Source organism: Stigmatopora argus, chromosome 6, assembly GCF_051989625.1.
Source record: "Stigmatopora argus isolate UIUO_Sarg chromosome 6, RoL_Sarg_1.0, whole genome shotgun sequence".
Taxonomy (NCBI): Eukaryota; Metazoa; Chordata; class Actinopteri; order Syngnathiformes; family Syngnathidae; genus Stigmatopora; species Stigmatopora argus.
Genome location: NC_135392.1, coordinates 4,801,729 through 4,816,748, shown reverse-complemented (window position 1 = coordinate 4,816,748; position 15,020 = coordinate 4,801,729). Strand labels below are relative to the sequence as shown.

The 15,020-nt window shown below is 42.9% G+C and overlaps 1 protein-coding gene across 1 annotated transcript; it reads right to left on the bottom strand.

Moving 5' to 3' along the window:
- Window positions 1-125: 125 nt before the first annotated feature.
- Window positions 126-4,963, bottom strand: LOC144075836 (G-protein coupled receptor 37-like 1). The gene is made up of 4 exons (XM_077603256.1): window positions 3,854-4,963; window positions 2,484-2,840; window positions 1,831-2,251; window positions 126-496 (listed from the first exon to the last, which is right to left on the bottom strand). Exons 1-3 carry the CDS (start codon window positions 4,319-4,321, stop codon window positions 1,832-1,834), a joined length of 1,245 nt encoding a protein of 414 aa, XP_077459382.1. The 5' UTR covers window positions 4,322-4,963; the 3' UTR covers window positions 126-496; window position 1,831.
- Between the last annotated feature and the right edge of the window lie 10,057 nt (window positions 4,964-15,020).

Here is a 15,020-nt window from a genome sequence, read left to right as displayed (position 1 = left end):
TGGAGAACCCTTTGAATTCGACTTCAGAATAAAGTTTGCTGCCGCTGACCTCGCTCGAGGGGGTCGTCGGCAGCAAACTTTGTTCTGCCGGTCGTCACGGCGACCGTTCTTCCGTCTTGTCTGGATTATGCCCGACGAGCGGCAAAAGGCAGCCGGCTGGTGGGCGTCGCGTCGCCTAGCGACGCCCCGGATTGATATGAGGGGGGACGACAAAAGCCTTCTTGTTCTGGAGGCCTCTCCCCCAACCTCCGCTTTTTTCCCCTCTCTTCTCCTTCGGTCGTGAGTCGTGCTCAAAGGAGGCCTCGCCCTGAAACTTGGGGGGCCTCCAGGTGGTCCACAATAGATGGAGAACTTTTCTTTTCTCATTGTGCTATCGCTCTTTATATTTTGGCCTTTTCTTCTACCAATTGCGAGGAAAAATTGTCTCGACGGGACCAAGAAAGGTTCTTCAAAATTCTGCAGTTTGCCGTAGTAACGTGAAATTTGGTAGACAGGTCTGTTGTGAGTGGAGACACAAAAAAGTCTTAAGATGCCATCCTTGAAAAGGAACAGGAAGTCTGCTATTTTCATTTGAAGAGGTTACTTTGGTCCAAAAAGTTGAGATATTTACTTATTACTTTCAAAATAGAGTCCGGCTTGAATAGTCCCAGGAACTTTGCTGTCACACAATATTTGCATCTTTTCCAGTTCTTTTAATTAATAAGAAAAAAACATGCATGCTAGGCTAATTCTCATCTCATTTTCTAAACGAGCTTTATCCTCACTAGGGTCGCGGGGGGTGCTGGACCCTATCCCAGCTGACTTCGGGACAGAGACGGGGGACACCCTGAATTGGTGGCCAGCCAATCGCAAGGCACGAGGAGACAAACAACCATTCACGCTCACACCCATTCCTAAGACAATTTAGAGCACCTGTGTCAAAGTGGCGGCCCGGGGGCCAAATCTGGCCCGCCGCATCATTTTGTGTGGCCCGGGAAAGTAAATCATGCCGACTTTCTGTTTTAGGATCAAATTAAAATGAAGAATATAGATGTATATTAAATTTCCTGATTTTCCCCCTTTTAAATAAATAATTGTATTTTTTTAATTCATTGTTTCTGTGTTTTTAGTTCAAAAATCATTTTGTAAAATCTAAAAATATATTTTAAAAAGCTAAAATAAGCATTGTTTTAGATGTATAAAAAACTGAATATTCAGCGCTTTTAATCCAATTCTTTTAATCCATTTATTTAAAAAAATCTAAATATTATATCTAAAATGGTCCGGCCCACGTGAAATCAAGTTGACGTCAATGCGGCCCGCGAACCAACCCGAGTTTGACACCCTTGATTTAGAGCGTCCAATCAGCCTACCATGCATGTCGTTGCAATGTGGGAGGAAACCGGAGTACCCAGAGAATACCCACGCAGGAGAACATGCAAACTCCACACAAGTGGACCGACCTGGATTTGAACCCAGGTCCCCCACTATTAGGCCAACGCGCTAACCACACAACCGCTGGGCTCCCTGTTGCTAGGCTAAATGTACGCGCTAAATTGTACCTAATTCTGATTGGTTGTTCATCTTATTGTGCCTTGGGATTGGCTGGCGACCCATTCAGGCCGGGATTGGGCCCAGCACCACCTGCGACCCTTGTGAGGATATGAATGAATGAACAGTTGTGCATCATGGTAGCTATTATTTTGTAAATGTAAAATGTAATTTAGACATTACAGGGTTAAACAACAACAAACCCTAAAAACTTCAAAATTTGCATTTCTAAAAATCGTCCAATCGCGAGCCCCGATGGGGCGTTCCAAGTTGCAAACAACGTTGAAAGCGTCACCTGACCTCAACACGGGGTTCCGATGGCTGGCGACGCGTGGCGGGCGACGTCCTTCTTGGGGGACGGTGTCAGCGAGGGCGGCGTCGAGGGCGGGGGGCGGGGCCGACACTCATGGCGGCAGCAACAACAGCAGCCCAGGAAGGCCCGCCCCAGCCGGCGACATGAGCACAGCAGCAGGACGGGCGTGGCGGCGCAACGGGCGAACAGGAAGAAATGCCCCGCCAGGCTCGCCGTCGTCGCCGTCGGCACGTACGCCGCCGCCAGGCCGCACGCGCTGCCCGCGACGCCGCACGCCACGTACAAGGCGGTCAGCCACGCCAAGGTGGAGCGGAGCCGCGGGTCGCGAGGACAACACCGTTTCTCCTTCTTCGTCGGCGACGGGCAGGAGGCGGAGCCGACGGCCTCCGCGGGTCGGGTCGCCGCCACCTGGGGGCGTAATCACTATTGCACTGATCCGCAGTCATATTCGTTCTTTCGCCAATGACCTTAAAATGCCCCAAAATCAACAGTTCGTTAACATTTTTGGGCAAAAAAATCAACTAGTCCGCCCCATGTGAGATCTAATTGGCCAACCAAATTGAGTTAGACAGTCCTGAGCTAAACCAATGAGGATAAGGATACGGATGATTAACGAATTAAATTATTTTTGGATATTTACCCGTCTGGCGAGCAGGTCGCAGCCCAGCGTGAAGAGCAGCGGCAGGCAGACGTAGCAGCCCAAGATCCACCAGGGCCGAGCCTCGCCGTAGGTCAGCAGCAGCGAGTAGACGGGGTCGGGCAGGCGCTCCGACGGTCGGGGCTCGCACAAGTCCGCCGCCGCCGTCGTGGTCGTCGCCGCCTGCCGTCGCAGCCGCCACAGCGGCAGCTCTGGGGCGGCCAGCGTCAGCGAGCCCAACCAGACCACGGCCATCTTGGACAGGATGGGGCGGCAGGGCTCGGGGGTGGGGCCCGGTGCCCGGAGGCGGTCCATGCTCAGGGCGCAGAGGCTGAAGGTGGCCACGCCCAACGACGTCACCTGGAAAGGAAAGAAACCGTGGCGTGGATTGAGATCAAGGGACGTCCCCATCACAAATTGGAATTTCGGGACCCATCACGTCATTTTCCGGGTAACAGAATCGGGTCAGAATGTTTATTTTTTATCTATGAACTCATTAGCTGCCATTCACATCCAATCCATTTTGACTGCACCGACCCGGTCACTGATATTTTCACTTTTTTAATAAAAAATAATAATGATTAAAATATATTTTCTTTTTGGTCATCTTTCAATGAAAAATATCATGTTGAAGGGAATATTTCCAATTAAGAGGCTCAAAAGGTCTAGTGAAAATGAATTGGACGTCTTTCGCCATCAATATCAGTGAAATTATGTCAGCCATCACAGTTGAAATGGATTGGACGTCCATTGCAGTCAATGCCAATAAACGAGTACTAATGATAGCCTGATTTTTGAATGGAACACAAACAAGAGGACGTTAGGCTAAAGCAGGGGTGTCAGACTCGGATTGGTTTGCGGGCCGCGTTAACGTCAACTCGATTTCATGTGGGCCGGACCATTTTAGATATAATATTTAGATTTTTTTTATAAATGGATTAACAGAACTGGATTAAAAGCCCTGAATATTATTTTTTTATAGATCTAAAACAACGTTTATTTTAGCTTTTTTTTTTTTTATATATATTTTTCGATTTTACAAAATGATTTTTGAACTAAAAACACAGAAAAAATGGATTAAAAAATTACAATTATTGATTCAAAAGAGGGAAAATCAGGAAATTTAATATACATCTATACTCTTCATTTTAATTTGATCCAAAAACAGAGTCGGTACTCATGATTTACTTTCCCGGGCCACACAAAATGATGCAGCGGGCCAGATTTGGCCCCCGGGCCGCCACTTTGACACAGGTGGGCTAAAGTATACTTGAATATATACAATTGTAAATGTTTTAAAAAGAGTGACGTTTGTTCAAGAAAGAGATACAGTATATAAAAATGAATGAATTCAGTCCATTTTTCTGGCTTACCTCCAGGTAGGGCACCAGACGGCAGGAAGCCTCCCCCAGCAGTCGCCTGGAAGTCAGCTCGTGGAAGACGACGACCGGCAGACAGAAGAAAAGCACCCCGAAGTCCAGCAGCGCCATGCCGGCCAGCGTGCAGTTCCAGGTGCTCTGCAGGTAAACGTTGTGCCACACGGTGCACATGAGCGCCAGGTTGCTCACCATGCCCACCGAAAAGAGGACCAAGGCGAGTGGCATCAGGGCGTAAGCCCGGGGGGAGGCTTCCCCGAGCGGCCAAGGCCACCCGGTGGGCGTCGATGACGAGTTCGCCCGCAGCCCGGCGGTGGTCAAGTCTCCGCCCGGGCCCTCGTCTACGGCGGGCCGGCCGGGATGAGCCTCGCCCGGGGCGGATGGTGGGGGGAGGCGGACGGGGCTCCGGAGCTCTGCCGACCCGACCAAAAGAAGCGAAAGGAAGAAGAAGAAAAAAGCGCTCATCTTCGCATATGTCCTCGTCCAAATTTGTACTTTAAAAAAAAGTAATAAATCGGACAACGTCCAAAAAAAACGACACGTCCTATTCGGCGTGGATGCAAAAAGTTATGCACGCGAGCGTCATCCAACGGTCATGGGAAGGGGGAGTGCGTACCTACCACGCTTCCGGGTACTTTGTCACAAAATAAAAGGGCAAAATCCTGGACCGGAAGTAGAAAGGGTGCCTTTTAGTGGGAAATGATTTCTCTAACAACCAGGGGGCAGTGTCTACATTTGGGAGTTAACTACGAATGGTACAGAGAATTTTTGACATGCGAATAAAGGCACCAAAGTCACCATTCATTCGTTCATTTTTGATTGGCTGGCAACCAATTCAGGGTGTGGCCTGCTTGCTGCCCGTAGTTGGCAGGGATAAGCTCCTGCACCCCCAGCCACCTTTATGACATCCTCATAAGGTATGTAACCAGCAGGAAGTGACCCAAAAATGAACATGAAGTGACCCGATATCAACAAGATGTGACCTAAAATCAACAGGAAGTGACCCGGTCAGGCCTCAAAATCATCAGGAAGTGACCTAAAACAACAAAAGGAAGTGACCTAAAAAAACAACAGGAAGTGACCCAAAAATTAACATGAACTGACCTGACATCAACAAGACGTGACCCAAAATCAACAGGAAATGACGCGGTAAGGCCTCTAAAATCAACAGGAAGCGACCAGCTAGAGGCCCAAAAACAACAGGAAGTGACCCAAAAATCAACAAGAGGTGACCTTTGACCTTTTATCAACAAGCAGTGACCCAGTAAGACCTCCGAATCAAGTGACCGCCTAAAATCAAAGTTCAAGCTCTAAAATTTACAGGAATGTAAGTCAACATCATTAACCACACCTTCTTTTTGGTTGGGAGCGTGGTTAATGAGTTAGCTGGCTTATTGGCAATTCGTGTCCTGCCATGTCTCCGTTTTGACTGGCATTGGCCAGAAGGAACGCAGGCGTATGTGATGCAAATGAAAATGGAATCGGTCTCATTTTGCCGCATTATACATTCATGTGGGCTTCATGCATGATTGATGGTTTATCCCGTCGCGTTTAGCGCCTCGTTTGTGTTTCACGATTCTACCTGAGCGCTCGCCGTTGAATAATACAAGGCGCCATCGACATGACGTGACGTGACGGGTCGCCGGGGCCTCGGTCGATTACTTTCCCAAAAAGTCATTCTTTTAAACTCATCTCATTTTCTGAACCGCTTTATCCTCGCTAGGGGTCGCCTGGGGTGCCGGAGCCAATCCCAGCTGACCGACCTGGATTTGAACGCAGGTCCCCCACTGTGAGGCCGACGCGCAAACCACTCATCCACCGGCCCACCATTCTTTTAAACTTTTCAATTAAAATAAATAAATAATTCATTTTAAAATATTTAGTCACTTATCTATTTCAAATTTAGTTAAATATTTTCCCAACCTAGATGATTGCAAATATTTGATCATTATTATTATTATTTTAAAAATTTAAAGAGGGGAAATTTGGTAAATAGTCCCATTTAAAAAAATCGATTTTCTCATTTATTTTCATTATATATATTTTACATGATTTAAAAAGTAAATTAAAAAACTATTTATTAATATAGTCTGCAAAAAGGGTTATTTTTTTTTCGCGATTTCAGAGCATCTTTTCCAACGCGTTTGTTTGTTGTGCATTCGTCAGTCAACAGGGGGCGGTATTGCACCGTAAAGCAACGTCTTCCGGTCCTGCCACATGACAGACATCCGTGAAATTGGACTTTTGAACCCCCTGGGAGGACGCTCAATGAACTCAGTGGTTGCCATTGACGACTAGCACCGTTATACCACAAAATATTTGACAATTTATTCCGTTGTTTTTGATATATCATAAAATTCAGTTTCTTAACTCTGTGCCCTTTTTATTTTCATATTAGCAATCTCACCATTGGGAATATGACATTGAATCGGTGGAATGCATTTTTTTCTGACCTTTGACCTCATGACCCCAACATGTAATCATGTCTTCCGTTTCATATTTTAAAATATTTGCAGTAGGATCCAACTCCCCTTCTGACCTCAATGACCTTTGACCTAATTTCCCAGAAAGTGCCAGATTTTTTCCCAAGTGGCCCCTCCCACAATTCCTAAAACTGCAAGATTCAGGTGGGGCGAAGCACCCGTGTTTTTTTCCGTCAGCCTTTTGGCGCCCGCCGCTTTGTTTCGCGCAATCGCATCGAAGCGTCGCAAAGCCTCGGCCACATCAAAGGCGGCTTTTTTGGGGGGCTCGCGCCGGATTGGGGCCGACGTGGCTTTTCCTGGGTCGCCTTCGGCACGGATGTTTTTCATTTGTGACGAACACCTGCGACTAACGAGCGCGCAGCTGACGCTAATCACCTCGGCATTTAATACTCTGCGTGCGTGCGCACGGGTGTGTGAGGGAGCGTGGCAATCAAGATATTTGCATCCGCCCTGTTAAAAATACCAGTTTTTTGATTTGACAAAAAAACGTTTTCAAACAATGGAAATTAACAGGAAGTGACCTAGGAATGTCCCAATAATGTACATGTAGTGACACAAAAACAATGGAAATCGAATTTGGAATATTCCTAAATTAGCAGGAAATGAAGAGGAAGTGACCCAGAAATCAACAGGAAATTATCTTACCTGAGCAGGAAGCAGGAAGTGGCCCCTGAAGCCACCAAAATGTAGAGGAAGTGACCCTTAAAACCCCAAAATGTAGAGGAAGTGACATAATTCAACAGGAAGTGACTCCAAAGACCCAAAATGTAGAGGAAGTGACACAAATTCACCAGGAAGTGACCCCTAAACCCCAAAATGTAGAGGAAGTGACATAAATTCAACAGGAAGCGACCCCAGAGACCCAAAATGTAGAGGAAGTGACACAAATTCACCAGGAAGTGACCCTAAAAACCCCAAAATGTAGAGGAAGTGACATAAATTCAACAGGAAGTGACCCCTAAAGGCCCAACATCAACAGGAATTAACCAACAAACAGAAAGTAACCAGCAAATACCTTCAAATCAGTAGAAAATGATGAAAACTGTACCAGAGGTGAACCATTAGTACCCTAAAATAAAATACAAAGGAAAATAGACTGTCTGATTGTGTTTTTTTTCCACATTATATTAACCTAAAATGTGATTTCTACATAAAGATATGTGAAAATAATGGAAAAAAAATCCATTTGAAATCTGACTTCACCAAATAAGGTCACAAGTGTATTTTTTAAGGGTCAATTTTTTCTTTTTTCTTCAATCATAAGAGCCCCGTTATCATAACAAGGGTTCAAAACTGAAAACTTGGAGCGACCCGGAACCCCGAATGGGTTTTCCTTCTACCTTTTGAGCGTCTTCAATTCAACAAGTCCCAACTTTTTCAAACGATCGGCGTCGAGTCCCAGCGGCAAAAGCTAGCGAGTGCGTTTGCCGCGGCTTTTCCTCGGAGAACAATACGTTTTTCTTCCCCTGGGCGTACAGGACGCCCCGGCGAGTCTTTGTAGCCCCAGCGAGCGGCACGTACATGAAGGTGACCGTCTCCGAGGACTGGCGTAAACAGCGGCGGAATGGAGATGAGCTTGTAAGCGCCGCGGGCCGAGCCGAGTCGAGCCGCGGCGCCTCCTCCGGGCTTTTCCGCTTTGTTGTCTCCGCAAAACGTCGTGTCAGATGATTAAAGTGCCAAACCTGCGGCAGGACTCTCCCGCGAGACCTCGGACGCCGGCGCGGGCGGGCCGGCGTGAGGGCGGGCTCTCCAGCTAAGGAGCGCCGTCTGATGTCGCTTTTAAAAGGATTATTGTTGTCTTTTCTCAGCCGGAATCATAACAACCTTGTCAATATTCATATGATTTATGGAGAAGGTGTCCTGCGAATGTTTGAGAACAAACAGCCGGAAGCAGACGTGAGCTCGGATAGCGTCGAGTCCTGCGAGGGAAGCTTGGGATTCTGGGAAAAAAAGGGGAGGCAAATCGGCCCGGGGTTCTTGTCAATGTTTTGCGTTAGCGTGCGTTCAAACGCTCTTAAATGGCTCAGGGTCATGCAGCTTTCAACCAAAATGGCTGACTTCTTGTGGGTTTGCGGATATGGATTCTTCAGGCTTTTTTGTGGGTCTGCTCATGATGGACATGTCCTCCAAATTTCATGTTGCTGAGGGAAACTGGTTTTGGGGGCTGAATTTTTTGGTAAAAATATGCATGGGCACAATAGTGGTGACCGGGCCTGAAATCTGAGTTTTGAACCAAAATGGCCGACTTACTGTGGGTTTTCAGACATGGATTCTTCAGGCTTTTTTGTGGGTCTGCTCATGATGGACATGTCCTCCAAATTTCATGTTGCTGAGGGAAACTGGTTTTGGGGGCTGAATTTTTTTGTAGAAACACGCTTTGGCACAACAGTGCCAATGGGGCCTCAAATCCGAGTTTTAAACCAAAATGGCCGACTTACTGTGGGTTTTCAGACATGGATTCTTCAGGCTTTTTTGTGGGTCTGCTCATGATGGACATGTCCTCCAAATTTCATGTTGCTGAGGGAAACTGGTTTTGGGGGCTGAATTTTTTTGTAGAAACACGCTTTGGCACAACAGTGCCAATGGGGCCTCAAATCCGAGTTTTAAACCAAAATGGCCGACTTCCTGTGGGTTTGCAGATATGGATTCTTCAGGCTTTTTTGTGGGTCTGCTAATGATGGACATGTCCTCCAAATTTCATGTTGCTGAGGGAAACTGGTTTTGAGGGCTGAATTTTTTTGTAAAAATACGCATGGGCACAATGGTGGCGACTGAGTCCCAAATCCGAGTTTTGAACCAAAATGGCAGACTTCCTGTGGGTTTTCAGACATGGATTCTTCAGGCTTTTTTGTGGGTCTGCTCATAATGGGCATGTCCTCCAAATTTCATGTTGCTGAGGGAAACTGGTTTTGGGGGGCAGAATTTTTTTGTAAAAATACGGTTGGGCACAACTGAGCCAATCAGTACTGAAATATGAGTTTTAAACCAAAATGGCTGACTTCCTGTGCCTTTTCAGATATGCCCTCTAGAGACTTTTTGGTGGGTCTGCTCATGATGGACATGTCCTCCAAATTTCATGTTGCTGAGGCAAACCTGTTTCGGGGGCAGACATTTTTTCTTTAGAAATACAGTTGGGCAGAATTGAGTCAAATATCCCTTTTGAGCCAAAATGGCCGACTCACCCTTTCTTCCATGGCTTCTTTAGAATGATTCATTTATCTACACACAATAAAGATTTGAATGGTACTTTTCGCTTCAATTACGTCTAAAATGGTCGGCATTTGTTTGCGTCAGCCGCATGTAGCAAAGTTTATGTTGATAAGCGTCCTACTTTTTGACTTTATGGCCAAAGTTTGAACCCTTGAGGAAACTTGAAAAGTGTGTGCGTGAAGTGACTGGAGAAGGATTTAATGATAGATAGCAAAGTTGCACACATAAACGCATCCCCTGCCGAGCCATGTCTTCTCGCTCGGATTCCTTGGCTGAATGGACACGCACACACGCACACACCCACACACACCCGCACATACCCGCACATACCCACGCGCACACACACCCACGGAGATCTCATCATCTGGGAGGTGGAATCCCCACAATCCTCGCGGCCCCCCTCAAACTTCCATTTGAGGAAATAAATGTCGGAGCTAAACGGCAAAAATGGCGGGGTGTCACATTTTTTCCATTTCTATACACTTGGAGTGGAATATTTAAGGCGAGCACTATTAGAGTTGTCAAAAATATCGATATTATAAAATGTTGTGTGAGCATACATATGTTAGCAAAACAAAAAACCTTTGTGTTATTTTTTTTTATTTCTGTAATTCTTGATGAAAGATTGAGGACTAGAGAATTTTCTTTTTCCTATTTGTTACAAATTTTAGATAAATAAAATATAAAGAAAAATATTTTTAGGATTTTTTTGTGTATTTATTTGTAGCTTCTTTTTTTGTTTTAAATAGTGATAAATAATTTAAATAATCGTGTTTTCCTTTTCTTAAATTGAAAAAAAATAGATATTTTTTTATTTTTACTTAAAAAATAACACAAAAGTATTGATTGTACTTTCTGTTTTGGTTTCTAAATAAAGCTATATATCAATTTTAAAATAATACATAAAATGACTTTTATTCATTTTTTTCTTTAAAAACAAAATTTAAAAAATTAACAAAAATATAAATACTTTTAATATTTACTCTTACTGTTTTCCTAATAAAAATACTAGAAAACTATTGATTTTTACCTCATTTTTCCGTTTTTAAACATAGCTTTAAATAAATAAAGGCTTAAAATGAGAGTTTTTCCTCTTTTCATCAAAACAAAATGTAAACAAACAATATCAAGCTAATAAAAAAAACAATAGGATACAATTGGCTATTGAGAGTTTCAAAAAGAGTTTGATTTGAACAATTTGGAAGCCTAAAAATGTTTAGCTAATGTCTTGCTAATCGACTAGCGGTCGATGCTTCGATCGTGGCTCGCAGTCCAAATAAATTGGACGTCCGTCGGCGTCGATGGCGGCCAATCATCTCACTTTTCACTTACATTGTTTTCTTCCAAATTAGATTTCGGTGTCACACTGCAGTGCGGAGGATTTTTTTTTCTAGGCTAGGGCGGAAGTCACGGGGGGGAGCTAGCGTCCCCTGGCGTGGAATTATTAATAAAGTCCCCCCTCTGCTAATCAAGAGCTTAATTAGCTCATTTCCACACGTCTAATTATTTCAATGGGTTACATTCAATTTGCTGGCAGTCGAGGCTGGGAAAAAAGGAAGAGTGTGAGGGATAATAAATGTGTTTTGGAGTCATCGGCGCTAACGATGCGGCTAAATGGACGGCTTAATTGATGGCAGCTTGTTATGCTGACGAAGAAACCAATTCTACTGGCAGGAAATGTTTTTTGTGCCACTTTTGTCAAGTTGTGAGCGCCTGAGAGCTTCATTAGGCTGTCCGTCAAACGTTTGTGGAAAAATAGCGTTCATCAAAACCGAAGTTGTGCTACAAGTTTGTTGTATTTTAAGAACAGGAGTAGATAGACGCTAACTTAAAATGCTAAAGCATTCGCGAGACATGGTTTTAACATATTCATGGGCTTTCATATCATTAGGAAGGGGGAAAAAGTAAAGGGGTAAAAGGATGTTTTAAATTCTGGGGCGGCCATTTTGGATTTTCTTAAGAACCATAACAAATAAAAACATGTAAAAACAAAATATTTAAAAGGCCCAACTGCATATTCAACTGGGTATTAAAATTGAGTCGTTTTAAGTTATAAAAGTTAATATATATATATATATATATATATATATATATATATATATATATATATATATATATATATATATATATATATATATATATATATATATATATATATATATATATATATATATATTTTAGGCTGTAGTCTTGAAATTTGGGGCCGCCATTTTGGCTCTTCTTAAGAACCATAACAAATAAAAACATGCAGGTGGTACCAAAATATTTAACAAATTACAACAATACATTCATGGGGCTTAAAATTGAGTCATTGTAGTTATAAAGGGAGAAAAAAATGTATTTTAGACAAAATTGGGGCCGCCATTTTGGCTCTTCTTAAGAACCATAACAAATAAAAACAGCACTGCATCAGGTATGGACATGTATGTACTAGGTATGAACATTAAACGTAATTTTGGAATTTCTCAAGAACCAACACATGCACCTAGTACCCAAATATTCACAAAGTCCAACTGCATATTCAATTTACAACTTACAACAATACATTAATGGGGCTTAAAATGTCAAAATATCATATTACAATATCATTTTAAGTTATAAAGGGAGAAAAAAATGTAGTTTAGGCAAATTTGGGGTCGCCATTTTGGATTTTCTTAAGAACTGCAACATGTACTTGGGACCATAATAATCCCAATGCCCGTTTGTGTATTCAACTTCAATACTACATGATGGGGCTTCAATAAATGGATTTTATGATATATAAAAATACTTTTTGGTTGATGCTAACCATACCGTGTTTGTCATAATGTCTTTGGTACTAAAATATTCACGAGAGAGAACTTTACATTGAAATTTAATGCATTTATGGAGCTTAAAATGTCGGCATTTCAGGTTATAGAAGAAAAAAAAACATAATTACGTCTTGAATACTGGGGCTGCCATTTTGGAATTTCTCCAAAACCGAAATGGGTACTACTGACATTTGCTTGGTAAAAAATAATCGCAAGACCCAACTGTATATACAATTCATATTATTATATTTATAATTATTATTACCGACTCCAGCACCCCCTGTGAGGAATATGAATGAATTACTATTGAATTTTTCAGCGTGATATTTGGCTACTTTGTAGCTTATTTTAGTTCTTTCCAGGGTTTTGTAAATACTTTTTGGGCTTTTAATTGGACACTTTCATTTGTAGCTTTTCTCCTTTTTCATATTTTAGCCATGGTGTCCATGTATTTTGCCTCTTTTTCTCCGTTTTGTTTTTCCTGTTAGCTGTTAACAGTTGTTTCAGTGGGTGTCAAGTGGGAGCGCTTTAATGAGGCAAAACGTTTTATTAGTGGAAAAATCCAACACAGGCGTTGACCCCCGAGGTCTTTTTTTTTCTATTTTTTTTTGACGGCACGTGCGTGATTCGTTCTTAATGAGAAAGCAGCGAGCGGGAAAATCAGCTCATCTCCCACCTGCCAAAAGCCAACTCGTGAAAGAAAAACATTTTTATTTCCCCCGCTTTGCCTTCTTTTTTATAGATATGGCACATTTACACGTTTATCTATTATTCTAATTGAGCATTTTGCTGTCAAAATGTGCACAATGTTCATTTGCCACCAGTTTGCTCGCGTCAAATGGATTAGATTGGAAATGCTGCCCCTACCAACATGGCCGCCACGCGGCAGGTCTTACCTAGCTTGATTCGTAATTAATTTTCAAAATATTATTCGGTGGCTGCCATTAGCGATGCTAATTGTCCAATCCATTTTGACTGGGAGGGGCGGATTCATTTTCATTGGCTGCCAAGTCTCCCACTTGAAATGGATTGGACGTTTTCTCGCGATAAACTCATTCAAATTGCCAACGGAAAGCATGAAAGGAGATTTCGCCCGGGCGGCCATCTTGGTAGGGGCCACCTTCACATCCAACTCAATGTAATGTGTCTCATCTGAGCTCTGGGGTCCTGGGTTCAAATCCAGGTCGGTCCACCTGTGTGGGGTTTGCAGGGTTTCCCCGTGCTTGTGTGGGTTTTCTCCGGGTACTCCAGGTTTCCTCCCACATTCCAAAAACATGCATGGTAGACTAATTGTATGCTAAATTGCCCCCTAGGTATGAATGTGAATGGTTGTCCTTGTGCCCTGTGATTGGCTGGCCACCAATTCAGGGTGTCCCCCCGCTGCTGGGATAGGCTCCAGCACCCCCCGCGACCCTAGTGAGGATAAAGCGGTTCAGAAAATGAATGAATAAATATGTTTCAATAGACGGCAGAAGCATTGAAAATAGCTTACGTGGCAAAACGGCTTCGGGGCGGCCATCTTGGTAGGGGCAACATTCCCATTAATGTCAAGTTGTTGACTTTTTTATCAAGTCAGAACTAGCATCGGCTACTTCCTCATTGTTTGCCATTGACGGCGCTAGGCGTCCGATCCATTTTAAATCGAGGCTTTTTTTTCAGTCTCGGCCGGAACGCTTTCCAAAGTAGCCGTGAAATCTGGGCGCTTATGCCAAGGGATCAAGAAAGCGAAGAAAGCGACTTCATTCCGCAGCTCAGCAAGAAGAGAGAGAGCGAGAGAGCGAGAAAAAAGAAACCATTCGCTCGGTTCCGCCGATTAGATTCCGACAGATGTGAACAATCACGGTGAGCAAACGCGGGAAATGCCAGCACTTGTTTTTTTTTTTGGTTTGCCGGTGGCGTGATTTTGCGGAAGGAACGGGCCAGCAACAACTTTAAACGCAACGCAGGGGTTTAAGGAGGCTAATGCTAATGCTACATTTCCAAAAGTTTTGCTAACCTTGTTTGAACGGGCATGCTTTGCAGCGTACAATCTGTATAAACTTTTTTTTTTTTAAATTATTTGGTTATTTATGTGTAGTACTATTATTTTATTTTAAATTATATCGTCATTTATATATATATATATATTTTAATTTTTATCATTCTTTTTTTTCTATTGTACCCTTTACATATTTCATGTTCAATTTTGGGTTGATTTAAAAAAAAAAAACATTTTTGCAGGCTCAAAACAATATATTGGCAACTATGATTGTCAAATTTGATTTTTGCTTTTATTTTGAAAGGATTTTATGTTGTTTTCCCGTCTTCCTGTTTTTAAGGGTGAAAACATGTTTTTTTCAGTTGTATTTTTTTAAAAATCGTATTCAATGTATTCTTCAAATCGCTTGATTGTGGGCTTCATTTTGATGTTATTGTGAAATCGTGCTTTTATTTTGGAAGGCCGTTTTTGTGCTGTCTTCCTACATTTACATTTCTTTTAAAAATTTGAGTCAACTATAAACTTACTATACTTTATAGCAATGAATTCTTCAACCCATTTCACCCGTGATTCTTTGTCTTATTTTAATGGCAGTCATTATTTGTTTGGTGAACTTTACTTTGTTTATTTTTGGCTTCCCGCTTTGTTTTCTTCGTGACATTTCAAACAATAATCGGCGCTTGGGAGTCAGCAAAAAAAAA

Coding starts and splice junctions, on each gene's coding strand:
- LOC144075836 (XM_077603256.1), bottom strand. CDS start 4,321: ATGAGCGCTTTTTTCTTCTTCTTCCTTTCGCTTCTTTTGGTCGGGTCG. Junction 2,841..3,853: donor GTCTGGTGCCCTACCTGGAG/GTAAGCCAGAAA, acceptor TTTCCTTTCCAG/GTGACGTCGTTGGGCGTGGC. Junction 2,252..2,483: donor GCGACCTGCTCGCCAGACGG/GTAAATATCCAA, acceptor TTACGCCCCCAG/GTGGCGGCGACCCGACCCGC.